This window comes from Hirundo rustica, chromosome 6 (genome assembly GCF_015227805.2).
Source record: "Hirundo rustica isolate bHirRus1 chromosome 6, bHirRus1.pri.v3, whole genome shotgun sequence".
NCBI classification, from domain to species: Eukaryota; Metazoa; Chordata; class Aves; order Passeriformes; family Hirundinidae; genus Hirundo; species Hirundo rustica.
This window is the reverse complement of record NC_053455.1, coordinates 47314636-47330781: the sequence shown is the minus strand read 5'-3', so window position 1 is coordinate 47330781 and position 16146 is coordinate 47314636. Positions and strand designations below refer to the sequence as shown.

General features: G+C 43.5%; 1 protein-coding gene across 1 annotated transcript in view; it reads right to left on the bottom strand.

Annotated features, from left to right (window-relative positions):
• Positions 1 to 12178: 12178 nt before the first annotated feature.
• Positions 12179 to 16146, bottom strand: part of BRSK2 (BR serine/threonine kinase 2) — a 311906-nt gene continuing 307938 nt past the window's right edge. Inside the window, exons 23-24 of the mRNA XM_040066118.2 lie at positions 15583 to 15647; positions 12179 to 14832 (exon numbers count right to left, since the gene is read on the bottom strand). Coding sequence (XP_039922052.1) covers positions 14380 to 14832; positions 15583 to 15647 — 518 coding nt within the window. The 3' untranslated portion in view covers positions 12179 to 14379. The remainder of the gene's footprint in view (positions 14833 to 15582; positions 15648 to 16146) is intronic.

Below are 16146 nucleotides of genomic sequence, written 5' to 3'. Positions count from 1 at the left end.
ATACTCCTTTCTTTCACTCAAGTTTCCACTGAATTCGTGCGTTGTTTCCAGTTGGGAAACTGCCAGATTTTGCTTGCACTTGTTCTTTTATCAAAGTTGTGACAATTGTTTGCTACTGGTTTTGGTCATTACCTGAGGCCTCTGAATGAGTAATAACTGACCTGGTATAAATCTGAGAAGGCTTTCCAGAATGAATTCGGTACCTGTAGTAAAAGGTGGTGGAAAAGAGGAAGGTAGAACAAGTGCAAAGAAAAAAGCAAAAGAAAAGCACAACCAAGGGGTGAAATTAAAGAAAAAAACAAAAAACAAACAAACAAAAAACCCCAAGAAACAAAGCATGAGCACGAACAGACCAAAAAAACACAAAAAGCACAAGCAAGAAAAAAGCTTGTGAGGAAGAGGGCAGTAGCAACAATAGATAATGACAAGTGTGCAAGTGAGAAAAAGAGTAAGTCATAAAAGTGACAAAAATGAGCAAAAAGGCATGAGCACAGAAGAAGGGAAGAGGAGGAATGAGGGCTGGGTAGAGGGATTGAAAACAACCTCAAACCTTGTGATGCCAGACGTGTCCTGTGTTGTTTCTGGATTGTGGGTTCCTTCCAGCTGTGCTGCATTCTCACTGGCCTGTTTGGCCGGGTGCTGCTAACACAGGCTGTTCAAGCGCATTCCTTCCCCACCATGTCCTCCTGCTACAGCCTCCATATCCAGACAAATATTCCCATTCAGTCTCCCTTCATGCTGATGCAAGCTTTTCCTTGACTATTCCCCGCACTCAAGTCTGGAGGGAAAACTGGAGGTCAGCAGAAACGGTCAGAACAGTGCCATTGGTAAGGCCCCTCTGCTGCTTGCCCCAAGAACGCAGCAGAGTTCAAGGTAAGAAACTGAGAGCAGGAAACAACCACTCAAACCCAGGTGACTTCGGGTAATTTAAGATCTTCCTGTTTTTACATGCATTTGCAGTTGTGTTCTCTAAAAGACCATTTATAACTCAAGCATTTGAGAAGGGTTTGACTTGAACAAGAGGCAGTTCAGCCCTGGAAAGACAGACCTGGCCGCAGCTCTTGAGTTTCCAATGGCAATACAATGATGCCTGTGTTGAACACAAGGCTGACTGTGCCTTAGCTTCCCATAGGAGAACTGGCAGAACCGAGCAGCAAGTCTGGGACGCACGTGTTGGCTCCAAGCAGCAAACAATTCAGCTGCCAGGAGAGCAGAACAGTCCCATGGTACCTCTGGAAGAGCCTGTTGTTGTTTATGGCAGCTGTCCCAGCTTCACTCTGCAGGCATTTGATATTCCTGAAAGCACGGGCGCTTCATCTGCTGGGGTAATCGCTTTATATTTTACAAGCGGTTAACAAGAACACGAATAATGAATCCTATTTTAGTGTGGCCTATCTTGTTTGGTTTAGCAGTGGGAATAAGGAAAACACTGAAATAGTGCCAATACCAATGTTCTTCTTGTCAGGAGTAAATGTTTCTGTAAAGCTCAGCCTGAAGGCATCCGAGGGTATTTCAGTGGTTACTGAATTACACTGTAGAAACTTCAGATACAGAAGTGCCACTAAGCCTTTGGTGTTTGTCAGTGACTTCCTCCCATGCTTAAAACATGTCACCAATGCCCACACTTTGAGCACTGAGCCTGAATTCACCTGAGACTAACAGGCCCTCTGACATTGATGAAATTATATTGTTGCTTTAAATATGCTTTGTAAATGGTTTAAAGTGCTGTCAGAACAAAAGAGAGAACTTAATTACCTGACATTCCATGCCCCCCATCCCCAAAGATCATGACAGGTCGTACCATGGTATGAGTGTTCCTAAATAAATAAAATACCACTGAAAAACAACCAAACACTCCTAGAAAAAAACACCTTCTTGAATCATCTAAGCACACACACCCTCACCCTGCCATACATGCCAAGGCCTTGCCTTGTCAAACTCACCCTTACACCTGCCAGTGCAGAATCCCTGACCAACTTTCTGCCTAGAGCCATGGCAAAGCACAAGCTGTCACAGGGCTGAAGTCTTTCACTTAAACCCAGCAATAGTCCTGTGTGTGTTTTGGGGCATCCTGTTCTTGACATTTGGTGCTCTGCAAACATGAGTGACATTCTGAAGAGCTGAGGTTGAATAGATTTATAGGATACATAAACTTATATAAATTTATAGGGTGAAATGCTGTATTCAAGCTGAAACTTTCCCCTATTTTGTCATTATCCCTGAAGTCTTTGAGGCTACAGCATCCATAGGAAATTCATGTCTCAGTCCCTATAAATAAAAACAGGAGGAAAATAATTTCTTTATCCATGCCATCTGGAGTAAACACCAGCAGCAGGTAAGCAAGCACCAAAGTCAGCAGCTTGTGTCTGTCACATTGTGTCTGGCCATTCAGGGAGGCGACACGGGAACAGTGCCACCACATCTTTTGCACAAACACCCACGTGCAGCTTTACCCTCAAGGGAATGAAGCCATGTAGAGATCAGAGGGGCAGCTTCACCCCAGCCTAAGAAAGGTCCTGAAGCAGCAAGCTGGAAATTGGGTCAGGCATCTTCTACTTCAGCCCAGCAAAATCAGAGCTATGGCCTTCTTCCTTGCCTGGGAATTGGAGAATGTTACAAGTCTCAGATCCCACAGAGCACACTCATTTTACATGTGAATAACAACCTCTTAACCAAGAGAGTTAAGAAACTCAAGCAGAAAGAACATTTTGTTGCTGAGATGATCTGAGGAAAGAGAGAGATTGGCTCTGAGGTACCACCAGTTCTTGGCCAAACGCGCATGCCAGGATGCTCCTGAAAGGGATCAGGGGCTAAAGACGGATGCTGCCAGGTAACAATGAGTTCCTGCGCATGAGCAGGAGACTGAAGGACCGCCACAGAAACAAGCCATCCCATAACAAAACAAGCCAGCTTTATAAAGCCTGCTAAGCATGCTGATCTCATCAAAGCCACAAGCCTTTGCTCACATCCATCATGGAACTTGTCCCAGCCAATCCTTAGCTCACCATTTCAGCTGTTAACAAGAAAGAACTCAAATCCAGAAATACTCTTCCATTATCTAAACTGCAGACAGGAGTAGGCTGTTGTTTTTTTCTATTCAAACCTACTAAACAAATGAAAGCAATGTTTGTGCCTGTAGCACAAATGGCAACACCAGGCAGTTTAAATGTAGTTCTATTGCCCAGTGGCTGTCAGTAGTCACAGCACCGGGTTCAGTGAGGCTGAGTTATCTATGCTGCTGTGCCAGTACCAGTGCCTGAATATAAACCCAGTACCTGAAGGATTTCCAGATCTGGTATCTTTACACGATAAGTTGCATGGAGTACAGCAAAAACTTTCCAAATGAACTGATGATATAACAAGAGAAAAACACCAAACAGCTGGCAGAAAACCCTCAGTGTCCTAATGGGGTCTCTGTTCTTTTCATGCACAGAACTGTTCTGGTTGTGACAGCTGACCTGAACAATAAGACTTTTCAAAGCTAGGTTAGCATGTGATTTGGAGAAAACAGAAATTGTTGTGGCCAGCACTCAGATGAAAGAACACTCAGAGGGTTTTGTCTAGAAAAAAAACCAAAACAAAACAAGTAAAAAAAAAAAAGCACAACCCAAAACAAACAACCAACCAACAACAACAACAAAACCTAAACAAAAAAACCCCACTAGCTAAGTTTGTTCATTATTTCTAAGAAATAGGCATTAAAATGCTCTGGCACTTTCCCACACAGCACCAGTGCAGGTGTCTCACATTCTCTCACAAAGTGGTGCAGGGTCCTTCATATAAATCACCTCCTCCTCCCATTAATGGTTTCTGGGATAATTCCAGAGAACGAATAAAAGGAGCCTGGGCTAGACAGGCTTTGTGCTCAATGGAGAGCAACCCTCTGCAACATCAGCTCAGATACAGAAAGGGCAAATGCCACCTCACAGAGGATTTCAGCCTCTGTGAAGCCACCGCTTCAACCTGACATCACTAAGTCTTAGAAGACACCTGCCCTGAAGCAAGTACTGCCCTCCAGGACTTTAAAGGAAACCTAAACAGGGAAAACAAACTGGTCCTGGGCACCAGCCACTAATTTAACTCCTACGCTGAACCAATGGAGTACTCCAGGGTTCCACCCGAAGGGCTTTAAAGCCAGTGCAGGAGTTGGAGATGAATCCTCAGTCAGGGAAAGAGAAGAAAGGCTGCAGAGCTCTCCAGTACTATGGAGTCATCCAAGCCTGCAAGGACACACAGCAGTTACCGAGTCCTGTTCTGATCCTTTCTGTGTGTGCTGAATTCCCTAAGGAAAGGCCTTCACTTGACAGCCCTAATTCCAACTGTATGAAATTTCCTAAATTACCTGTTTCCCCCTTCTTAATTGCACTTGACAAAGTATCAAACACAAAAATCTGATTTCCGTAGGATTAATTCCCAAAATCATTTCAAGGAATATTCTTCGTGTTCCTTGGCATCCAAACTTAGGTGGAAGAGCTACCTCTCTCATGTCACATCCAGTAGACAATGAAATAGCTCTTAATACAGAAATTAATCCCACTAAACAATTTACTTTTATTCATAAGGAGAACCCTGTGCTTCGCGCTATTTAAAAAGATAATCCAGAACAGGAAAGTGACATTGAATAACCCAATACATTTACCTGAAATCTATGTAAAACCTGTAATGGAAAGAAGTCTGTCCTTTTCAGCCAGGTTTACTGACACTCAACAATTTAGGAAGGTTAATTTGAATACTTGTGTCTATAAAACCTGTCTAAGCAGGAATAAATACAAGAAGCAGAAGACAAATTGTGGCTGAAATCAAGCTGTACCCACTACAGCAGAATTGTGGAAACTTCAGCTACTTTAAGAACATTTTTGAGAGAGCACAAATAGTAATACACATATTTGAATAATCTTAGCAGTTTAAAACTGATTTAAACTGGTTTAAGCGAAATCTGCAGAGCAGATGCTGTGATGTGATCAGAGCATCACAGACCCAGCATGTGAGGATAAATAGTCCTGAGCAAATATTTTAACAAGATGTGCATCAAGACATCAGTGACATCATTGGTGATTCATTATTATACCAGTGACACGGTCTGCAGAAGAGCAAAAAAGGTGGGTTTTTTTTCCCCCTTGCATTTGCACCTATTGACCCAAAAAAGTTTGTGTGTGGAGTCCCTCATTCACTCCCAGAGGATGACATTAGGAAGTGGATAGCAGGAAGGTAGTCAGGCACTGCAGGCCAGCATTTGTCAGCATCCTGATGCCAAACAGAAATTTCAATTGCAAGCCAAGACACTTGGGAAGAATCTCTACACAATTTTGTAAGGCAAAAGAAAGCAAACACACAGTTCCCAGGTGCACAAGTAAAGCTCCTTCCACAGAAGATTTTCAATTACAAAACCACTACTGGAGTTCAGGGCTTAAGGCAGATCTGTTCAAACTCACACAAAGTCAGCACTGAGGTACCCGACGACTGCAAGGTGTCACCTGAATCCCAAAGCCTGGTCCTAAGCAATTCTGTGTAGCACAGAGATACAGGACATATTTGTATCCTGCCCTCCCACCTTTCTTCTGCCTGCATCAAACTAGTACATTGAATTTAGTAAAAAGATACCAACCCCGTGAATGAAGTTAATCTTGTGGTGTAACCACTGCAGAAATGTGAAAGCACAACAAATACTCCAATCCATCAAGGAATTTTGATTGGATTAGAAGCCCTCTGTGCTCCATCATAATCTCCCTGATGAAAGCCAAAAGCAAAACTACATCTGGCGAAGAGAGATTAAAGTCTCCATTAGAACTGCTTAATTATATGTTATTACTGGATTAACATTCATTTCTGATCCAGGTGCTTCTCAGATAAAGAGCTCAGGTGCTTCATAACAGCACTGTTTTATTTTGCAGTGAAAGTCTTCTGGTCCAAGAATTGAAAACATGGGCTATTTTTAAAGCCAGGAGTCAAAAAATTAATTAAGCAAGACTCCATCTGCCTGTCCCTTTTTCTTGCCTACCCCAAATTTTTGAACTGCTGCCTGATTTCAACTAGCCTGGAAGACAGGGTAGGAGTTTTGATTCAATTAGAAAGTTTTCATAAGTTTTGCAGAAACTATGGGAAAGAGAGAAAGAACTTGTAAATGAACCCCTAATTTTCCCAAGTAAGGAAAAAATTGCAGCCTGTGCTCCGATGTTACTTGATGTCAAAGAACCCTCACAAGAACAGACACTCATAAAAGTCTCTGTAGACAAAAGGACAGAAAGCTCAGAATCACCCACAACTTACAAATTGTGTGACTCTAGCTTCCAAAATGCAGGCACTTGTTTTGCTGCTTCCAAAACGGGGACAGTCTGCATGATCCAGAGTTCCTCTGCAGTCTCTCAGTTGGCAGATACCACATTGGATCTCGGTGCCATCGCACAAGAAAGACAAGAAATGCCCAAACAACTTTCCTTTCATTAACAAAGACAGAAATGTAGCCTTTGTATCTGAAAAGAGCTAAAGTGATGTGCTGAGAAATGAAAGAACTTGTCTTTGGGGACAGGCTGCTGAGGTTTGCAGACCTGGTCACTGGAATGTGCTGTTACCAGGTTAAGATCTGGATTCAAATTTCAGCCCAAGCCACTGATTTCCTTTGAGAGAATGACTGAATTGCTCTTCATCTCAGTTCCTGAATCTGTATGAAATAGACAACATATATCTCTTTTCTTTCTCCTTGTCTGTCACACCTACATGGGGAAGGCCCGTCCCTTGCTGCAGGTACCAGAACATGGTTTTTGTGTGCAATTGAAACATGCCTCAGTAATGTGCCACAGTATTTACCTGTCCAGGCTCCTGTGGCAGTGTGCTCTATTTGACCTTTCCCTTTGAACAGGACAGGGCTGTGTCTGGTCCTTCCCCTCCTGCAGACTCAGAGGTTTATCCGTGACCCTGTCACACCAAGTGAATGCTGTCATGTCTCTGCAAAGCTACATGGAAGCTACACAGGCTGGAGAGAGGCATATCCACCCCTCTCTCTCCTTCTCTCCTGCCTATGCTCAGCACCACTGACAGCTGGCATATGATACAGCTTGTAATAGTCTTTGGGAAGCAAAGAGAAGACAGGGTCTTTGCTGCTCTGTCCTCTCTGAGGAAGGACCCGTGTTCTAGACATTGTTCTCCACACCAGACAATCAGCAGGGCATTGTACAAGGCCCAGCACAAAAGCTCTGTAGCTCAACTGCCTCGTCACCTCACACACCATGTAGTGGGTGACACCATATTCTGTCTCTCTACAGGATTTTTGCATACTACAAAATGTTTCTCCACCTCTCTCTTGTGAAAAGCAGAGCATCAGCAGCTGTGGAAGCAACAGGCAGACTGGGAAATTTATGTTTGTGCAAAATCCATACAAAACACGCAGTTTGTACTTCCCAGTGACACCACAGCACTTGGTTCTACCCATTGCCACTTGCACCTCGGAAGCTGTGGTAAAACTTTTCATGCTGGATCGGCCAATGCTGCTCTGTGTGTTCTGGCTGACTCTGTCCTTCTCCCCCAGAGATGGAGCAGGAAAATGCAAGCAAGAACTGCACATTAACACAGCCTGGGGACAATGAACCAGAGACCAAGCTCAGCTACACGCACATGGCTCAACAAGTAGGGAGTCCTTCCCATTACAGGGCAATATACCTCAAGGTGACCAAAGCTCTTTGTTCCCCTTTCTCAAATGATCCTTTGGCAGCAGTTATTCTAGCTAACATTCTGTCAGGCTCTCCTCTTTCAACCCTTTGGCTAAAACAAATTCGCAGTGCAACTCCACTGAAACTGAACATCAGTTTTGTCTCTGCTTTCACACCTCTGTATGAACCCACAGTCCTCACACACTTCCAAATGCACCTGGCAGAACAGCTCTTAGAACTATTTTCTTTTTAAGTAAATGGCTGCAGCTGGCCCTTGTTTGGATCACTAACCAAAAACAAGCCCCACAGGCTAGCAACAGGATAAAAGCTAGAGCCAGTGCATCGAGCTTAAAACTGCACATAGCCAGGACCAGAGTTTAGTCCCAAGGCCTTTTTTATTTTTTTAAGCTCTTCTGTAAACACAAAGTTCTACCTACTCTATACCTATTTCTGTTCTTATTGTGCAACGTCATGCTAAAACTGAAGGCTCTTGGGCAGAGATAAACAACTCCCTACACCGCACTTATGCACTAGAATTTAGATCAGGAGCCCGGTGTGAGCTGGAGTTCATGAGTATTCCCATGAAGCAAAGGGAGGTCTCAGCCAGGATTCCAGCTGTTACCTAGTCCTACAAATGGCTTTTCACATATCCTCAAAGAGTCCCTAATGCATGTAGCTCCAATACATTCCCTGATATACATCCTTGCACCTAATTTTGAGCAGCACAATTCAATAAACCAGACCAGAATTACTGAAGTAATTTTCTTCAGACAGGAGAGAAATCACTACCCCAACTGTGCATCTCATAAATAACAAGACTTGACCAAGGCAATTGTCACAAACAGCATACCCCTGGACTCTAATTCCAGGTAACTCCAGTGTGAGTTACGACTCCTTTTTTTCAGCTTAGTTTAATCCATTCTGAAATCTCATTTTCCTTTGAGAACAAGGATGGCCTACAGAACTATCCAGAACAGACATTGAAATTTGAAGCTGCTGCCTCAATGTGAATACTTCTCAAGAGCCTATATGAGACCTTACAGTAAACACAGCTGCTTTTTCTGACATTTCTTCTAGAACCTAGAAGTGCTTCCTATACCAAGACTTGCTACTTCCCTAGACCAACCTGGTTTCCTTCTCTTCTGGACAACATGGAGACAAATATGTCCCATTCCCAGGGCTGGGCCCGTACTGCCTTCCAGACCCCGGAACGTCCACGTAAGACAGAACACTTCACAGAAGCACAGAAGGTGCAACAAAGAGCAGGTCAACGAGAAGCTGTGGAGCAGAGAAATAAATTTCTCCCCTCTCCCAGGCAGCTGTTTCTGGAACACGCTGCCCAGGGATGTTGTGCAGTGCCCACCTTGGAGGCACTGAGAACCCAGAGGGCCACAGCAATGAGCACTCTGTTCTAAGCACATCTCTTCCAGCCTCGGTTGCTGTGTGGCTTTGTGATCCTCGGGCGGACCTCTCTGCCCAGGCAGAGGTCCCTGGCTACACCAGAAACACCCACCCTGGCTGCAAGCAAACTTCTTTCTGCTAATGCCGTTGATGAAAGCTTGTGTCTTCCTTGACCTTGAAGCTGTGTTATCTCCTTTGGCTGCGAGAAGGTGATAATAGCTCCTGACAATGGCAAGAGTCAGTGCTGAGCCGGTGGAACAGGAAATCCCATTTCTCAAGCCCTTCAAAGCCTGCCTGGCACAGTTTCTCTCAGCAGCACTCAGTGAGATTACAGCACTAAAAATAACCCCCACAATAAATCGTGCATTTAGAAGAAGAAAAGACTTGCCCTCGATGTGGGTTTCCCTTCCACTTGTGGCCTCAAGTATCCCCAGACAGTTGAACTACTACGGTTTTGTTCTCCAAATTAAGCAGGAGCTGCAGCTGTTGAAGTGGTTTTAAATAAAATAAGAAGATTAGAGGGTACAACAAAGAACTAAGATACTTTCCAGTTTTTAGACAAGTATCTCTCCTCCCTCCCTGTTGTTTTCTCTAGGAAACTCAGAGCTAAATCTCTTCCTCACCAAAACACTCTGCCCTTCTAAGAGGAGCTCACATACAAGCGATTGTAAACAGCTCCAAGGAAGCCAAGGTAGGAGGACCAGTCCTGCAAACTTCCCTACAGAATACAATCCCTGTGGGCATTCTGCCCACAGGGGCAGAATGTCCGAGCCTGATGGGTTAAAAGCACTGTCTGAATCACCGGGAAAGAAGGCACACCCTATAACAGAGGGCACAGAATTAGCACTACCTGGAGGCCTCGCAGTGTTTCATTGTCTTTACAAACGCTGGTTTTGCCTATGCCCAGTGAGAGCCATTAAAGCTCAGTTATTTGCATCCGATCACTTTCATTAAAGCAGCCCGACTACTGAGGAAATTGTCACGCATTGTTTGCAAAGCTTGCACAATTTGCATTAGCGCCCTCCAACACAACCAACCTCTTTTTCAGCCCCCAAACTGACATGTGGCAATGAGATTTACCCTCCTGACTATGGGCTCAGCTACCCATTTGATGCATATACACCATCAGTTGTTTGATATAACACGTGTGACATACTGGCTCAATTTAAAACTGTTCACCTTAAGCACAAACACATTTTTCATGTATGCATGTGTCTAATGTCCACTTGTAAAACAACAAACAGAAAATGCCAGCTGGAGTATTACACACTCGTCTTGTCTTCAATTTACTTCTGGAAGGTCCTACTCTGCATTGCTTCACCCAGAGGAAATCACACAGATGAACTTTTAACGCAGTAAGTTTTTTAGCTACTGAGTCCAAAGAGCTAAGCTCTCCAAAAGAACCAAAGAGCTACAGAGCTCAGAACCTCAAGCTGATGAAGTGCAGGTGGCACAGCTCACAGCATCTCATCAGCCATCACCTGGGATGGGGTTTGGATGAGGACAGCAGCCCCTACCTGGCAGTAGAGACAATCCAACTATGACAGTCACACAGGCAGACCAAAATCCCTAGCTATATTTACTACTTGCTTTCAGATTTGAGCTATAAAATAAGGAGGGTGTTTTGTGGACAACAGTTTAAATATAAACTCAATTTGGTCAGAAGCACAACCCCTCCTATCCACTCCAGATGGTAATATGACACCATGTAACAAGAGACTGTGTTATAACATGGCCAAACAAAAAAGGCAGAATAAATTTGGCAGGCTTAGGGCCTCCACTTTGCAAAACTGCTATTTTCTTCTTATAGCTTTTGAAAACCATAATTAGCAGTACTGGGGCTGGTAACTGTGCATAGTACTGGAGACATGAACAGATCATAGAAGTTTATGAACAAGATCATAGAAGTTCATGAACACTACTGAAAAGAGTAGAGCAAAACAGAAAAAGAAGCAGCATACACTTGCTGCCACAGTGCTCTTAAATCTTATTTCCCCTTACACTGCAGCCCCGCACATCCTTTCACTTACACAGATGCAAATGATATACAGATACTTCCTCATTCTGGGTTTCCAATATTACAGAGACCAAATCCTGCAGCACTCGTGATTCTCCTTCACCTTTCATCTTTGCCAGCTCCTCCACTCCCCTCCGGTTTTAGCAGACGAGTGAATCCCCCAAAGACCTTACGAACACTCTGGTTTTTTCCTAGGTGAGAGTGTATTTTGTATGGCTGCTGCGTGGGTGCAGCCTGGCAGGGCAGAGTGTCCCCAGCCACCCTCACCTCGCCAGAGCATCCCTGAGGCCAAGGCGGCACCACGGAACCTTCCAGAAGGCCTCCTCCTGCCTTCCCTCCCTGGTGGGCAGTGCCTGCCCCTCATGGCCTCTGCTGGTGGGAAACCCTGCCTGGCCTGGCCCGGCAGCTCTGGAGAGGGCACACGGGAGGGGACAGGAGGGGGACACGTCTGGAGCTGGCCGGGCTGTGGCGAGCGCCAGGCCAGGGCGTGCTCAGGGCCAGTGCCGCAGCGCTGCTGTGAGCCCGGGCCTGCCACGCTCTCCCCAGCCGTGTGGGAAGCACCTGCTTTGCCCAGAACTGCTGGGTGCAGTGACAAACCCAGAGGAAAGGAGCAGAGCGCGAGCTGTGACAAGCTAGCAGCCACACAGACTGTCCAACCAACCAGCAGCAAAACCCATACCTACACATGCCAGGGACGTACCTGAGCAGCTTTTTCAAATGTACGTGACTGTTTCAGGCAGGGAGGGTGCAGAAATCCTTCCTACAGCTAAATCTGGAAGCAACGCAAGCAGCTCAGGTTAGAGAGAACAATCATGAGGAGTCACAGATTTCAGTACAGTGGTTTCCATCCAGACCAGGCCTCGGAGGGTGTGCGATGGCTCTGAAATTTGGATCCAGCTTTTGGAACACGTTACTGTGGAAAGCCAGGCCTACAGGGTTGAGGTGTCCTTGGTCCTCGGACCCTGGTGTTAGTTCCACAGCTGGGAGGATGCTGCCTTCCTTCTGCTGCCATCTTCAGCCCCTTTGGTGCAGGAGGCCGTGCCACAGTACTTTCTGGCACTGGCAGTGGCCAGAAGTTTGTTTTCATGGACATAAACAGGACACTCAACAGCTGGTATCTTTACTGAATGAATTTATTGGTTTTTGAACTAAAGTTGCTCACAGTTATTTAACAAGGGATACATCAGATTTTTTTGTCCATTTCAAACCATTAAATAATGTCAGTTTGTGTCTGTATATGTGTGTGTGCGCGTGTGTGTGTCTTGAAAGTACAAAATAGGAAGGATAACAAGAGGTATTGCTTTCATTTATTCTTATATCTTGTGTAAGTAATCCCCTTCCTGCTTGTACCACATGGGTTTTGCTGATATAGGTATTTTTAAATTATTATTATTATCTTGTATTGAAATCCCAGCCTTTTGTAGAGGTACAATGTAACAGAAGCATCAAAATCTATACACAAGGGAAGAGAAAAGAGGGAAAAGAAGGACGGGGGTGATGGGAGGGGAGCTCAGAGGAGAAGTAGAGAGAGGGCAGAGGCAGGAAAGACAACGAAAGCAAAAGAGACTAATTTACAGCAATGTCATGCAATTAAAACTGCCCCCCTCTCCTGCACCCTTGCCTCCCCCCCTCCCCAGCCATCACCCCCTGGTGTCTGACATGCACACAGCAATACGAGAGAGAAAAGTTTAAGAATAGGGAAAATAAATAAATAAATAAATAAAGCAAAAAAAATTTAAAATAAATCCCTCCCATTTGGGGGAATGGGGTAACAGGGCAGAAGTCAAAGGTCTTTGCCCCAGTTGTGTCTTTAAAAATTCTTTTTAATCTTCAAACCTATGTACAAGTAAAACTGGTCCAAGAAGGGGAAAAAATGATTAAAAAAACCAACAACGACAACAACAACAAAAAAAGAACTCATCCAACATTATCATTTAAAAAAAAAAAAAAATCTTGCGATACAACATACACCCATAGGAACCCAACGAGCAGCAATCGAAGGTCATAAAAGAGCTGAACACTAATGCTAAGCCTACATTCTTAAAATCTCAGTCAAGAAATACTTCTGTGTTTTGTCTTCCACGCATAAGACCACATTTTTTTTGTTTGTTTAACCTTTGAGCTTGGGCCAGAATAAGTTACACTTGGTCACATAACTCTTGAGGAGGAGGAGGAAAAAAGGCGGCTATTCTTCTTTCTCAAAGTCACAAAATGAACACTCAAAAGGTTTCTGTGTCTTTTTTCTCCCCCCTCCACAAAATAAATAAGAATCAATGTTGCCTCTACACAGTTATTAAACAGAAGATATATCTAACAGCTTATTTTTTTAAATATATATATGTATATATAAATAACCAAGACCTAATAACCGAAACACACAAAAAAAGGTCCCCATCCACCCAATCCCACCCTCTGCCCCTTAAAAAAACCTAAAAAAAAAAAATAAAAAAAAAAAAAACAAAAAAAAAAAAAACAAAAATTTTATAAAAATATCTTGCAGTAAATTTTAAAGTTTACAGTAGCTTCGTGATTAAATCTCCCATTGCCCTGACTCCACCTTGTCTTGCTCTGATGAACTAAGTGCCAGTGATTTTGCACACACACACACATACACACATAGGAAAGAAAACCCAATATAAGTCTCTTTTCTTCCTCCTCTTCATCTTCTTTTTTTTTCTTTTTTTTTTCTTTTTTTTCCTTTTTTTTAAGAAAAAAATCACCCGAGCCAACAAATGAAACTGGTAACTTAAAGAAATAATAATACTGATATCAATGCAGCACTAGCAACACAACAATTGCCTCTAAATGCAGGGTGTGGTGGAGGATCCAGCTGGTTGAAGAGGGTCCCAGCACGGTGGCACAGTGGCAGGGAGTTGACAGGTGGGGAGGAAGGTGTCGAAGGAGGAGCAGCAGTAGCAGCAGCGGCAACTGTGCCTGGTGATGGGAGAGACAGTCCTTGGCAGAGTCTTGTCCCTCTTCTTTGCTACCAGAAGTTGCCTTTTCCCTAAGTTTTAATGTTTTGTTTGTATGTGTTTTTTCATTGGACCCCCTCTCCCTCCTATGTTTACTCCTTTCCCCTTCCAGCAGGTTAAAAAGCAAAATGATACAGTATAAAAAAAAAAATTAGTTTGTGTGTATATATATATATATGTATGTATGTATATTTATACATAAATATACACACATATATACATGTATATATAAAAAAAAGGGGGCAAAAGAAAAGAAAAAGGTGGTGGGGAGGAAAAAAAAAAAAAAAAAAAAAAAAGATAAGAAAATCCTGTGATGAAGCTCCCCAATATTGTCTTGGTTCAACGCTTAGTTTTGAGTTGCTCCTGGCTGGTTTCTGATGAGAACGCGCTCTGGATTCATGGAACACTGCGCTCCCGCTACACCCGTCTCCTTCCCCACACCCTCCCTCTCCGGGCTGCGTTCACCTGCGCGGACAGAAGTTGCCAAGGGTAAATAATTCACTCCAACAATTTGCAACCTCCTTTGAGCCCAGATTCTGCAATCCCACAACTGAGCAGATCTCTCTTGTGGAGCACCAAAAAAGAAAAAGAGAGGGGAGAAAAAAAACCAGGCGTGCACTGGGGAGGTGTTTGGGGAGAAGTGGGGGAGAGGCCCACTTCTTGAAGGGAGAGGGGAGGCTGGGAACCTCAAACAGGACTGGTCCTTGGACAGTCTACATCGGTTGCCTTCCGTCAACAAGTGTCCGCAGAGCACAGAAGGTGAAGCCGTGGCTGACATGTTAACTTTTCGGGATAATTCCTGGTAGCAGAGCGGAAACAAGTGGTGTCGTCAGAAACACAGAGAGAGCATGAACAGAACAAGAAACAAAACAAAAGAAAATGAAAAAACCCAACACAATCAAAAAAAAAAAAAAAAAAAAAAACAAAAAACCAAACCAACAAAAAAACCAAAGGAAAAAAACACCAAAAATTCAGGAAGGAGAAAAAAGCAAAACATTCAAAAAAAGAGAGGGGAAAAAAAAACCCAATTAAAAAAAAAAAAAAACAAACAAAAAAAACCACAACCCAAGATCTGGTGAACTGGGTTTGTCATCTGTGCTACCTTTTCTTTCTTTTCATTCTTTCGTTTGTTTTTGTGTTTGTTTCTGAGATATATATTATATATCATATATAAATATATATATGTATATATATACAGTCATTCCTTCATACAAAATTTGTCTATAGACAGTTTTGTACTGTTGTGGCAAGGTATATACATCCTTCTAGTTTAGAGGCTAGCTTGCTAAGGAATATTCTTTCATTCTTGCTTGCTTTTTTTCTTTTTGTTCTGTTTTGGTTTTTGTTTTTTTTTTTCTCTCTCTAAGTTATTTAATTTTTATGTGTTTATTTAAGGTTGGTCTTGTAGGCCGACTGATGAGACCATCTTTGCCTTGTCTTTGCCAGCAGGGTACTTATTGTCTCCTCTAGACCCATAGTCATTAGAACCGGAATCGCTCCGCTTGCTGTTTGCGCTATGCTTGGTTGGCGTGCCGGGGGGGTGGCTCACCTGCCCGTTCTTCTCGTCTGAAAAAAGTTGTTTAATTACGTCAAAGAAGTTACTCAATGGGCTGCCTGGGTACACAAAACAGAGGAGACAAAAAAAGAAAGAAAGAAAGAAAGAAAGAAGGAAAAAAAAAAAAAAAACAAACAAGAGGGAAAGAGAGAGAAAAAGAGGAGAGAAAGAGAGAGAACAAACAAACAAATGAACAATGGGGTTTTTAACGAGAAGAACATGATGAGGAGATCCAGAGCCACGTGCGTGGGGGTGTGTGGGAGATGAAGACAATGAGCAGGAAGAGGAAGAGTGTTTAGGATGGGATACCTACAGAAATAAAGAACTTGGGAGCATAAAGCACCTAGGGGGAAGGTCCTAGTTTTTTCCTGAGTGGGGAAGCATCGCTGTCTCACCTGGCAGAAGGACACAGTACCATGTCACCCAAAAAGGTCAGTCCATTACTAGGATTCACTTGGCCACTCCACATGGAAATGTCAATGACCGTAATGCTGGACTCAGGCAAATCCCATCCTACTCCTGCTGTTACAAACACAGGGTATTTCCATGTGGCTGATT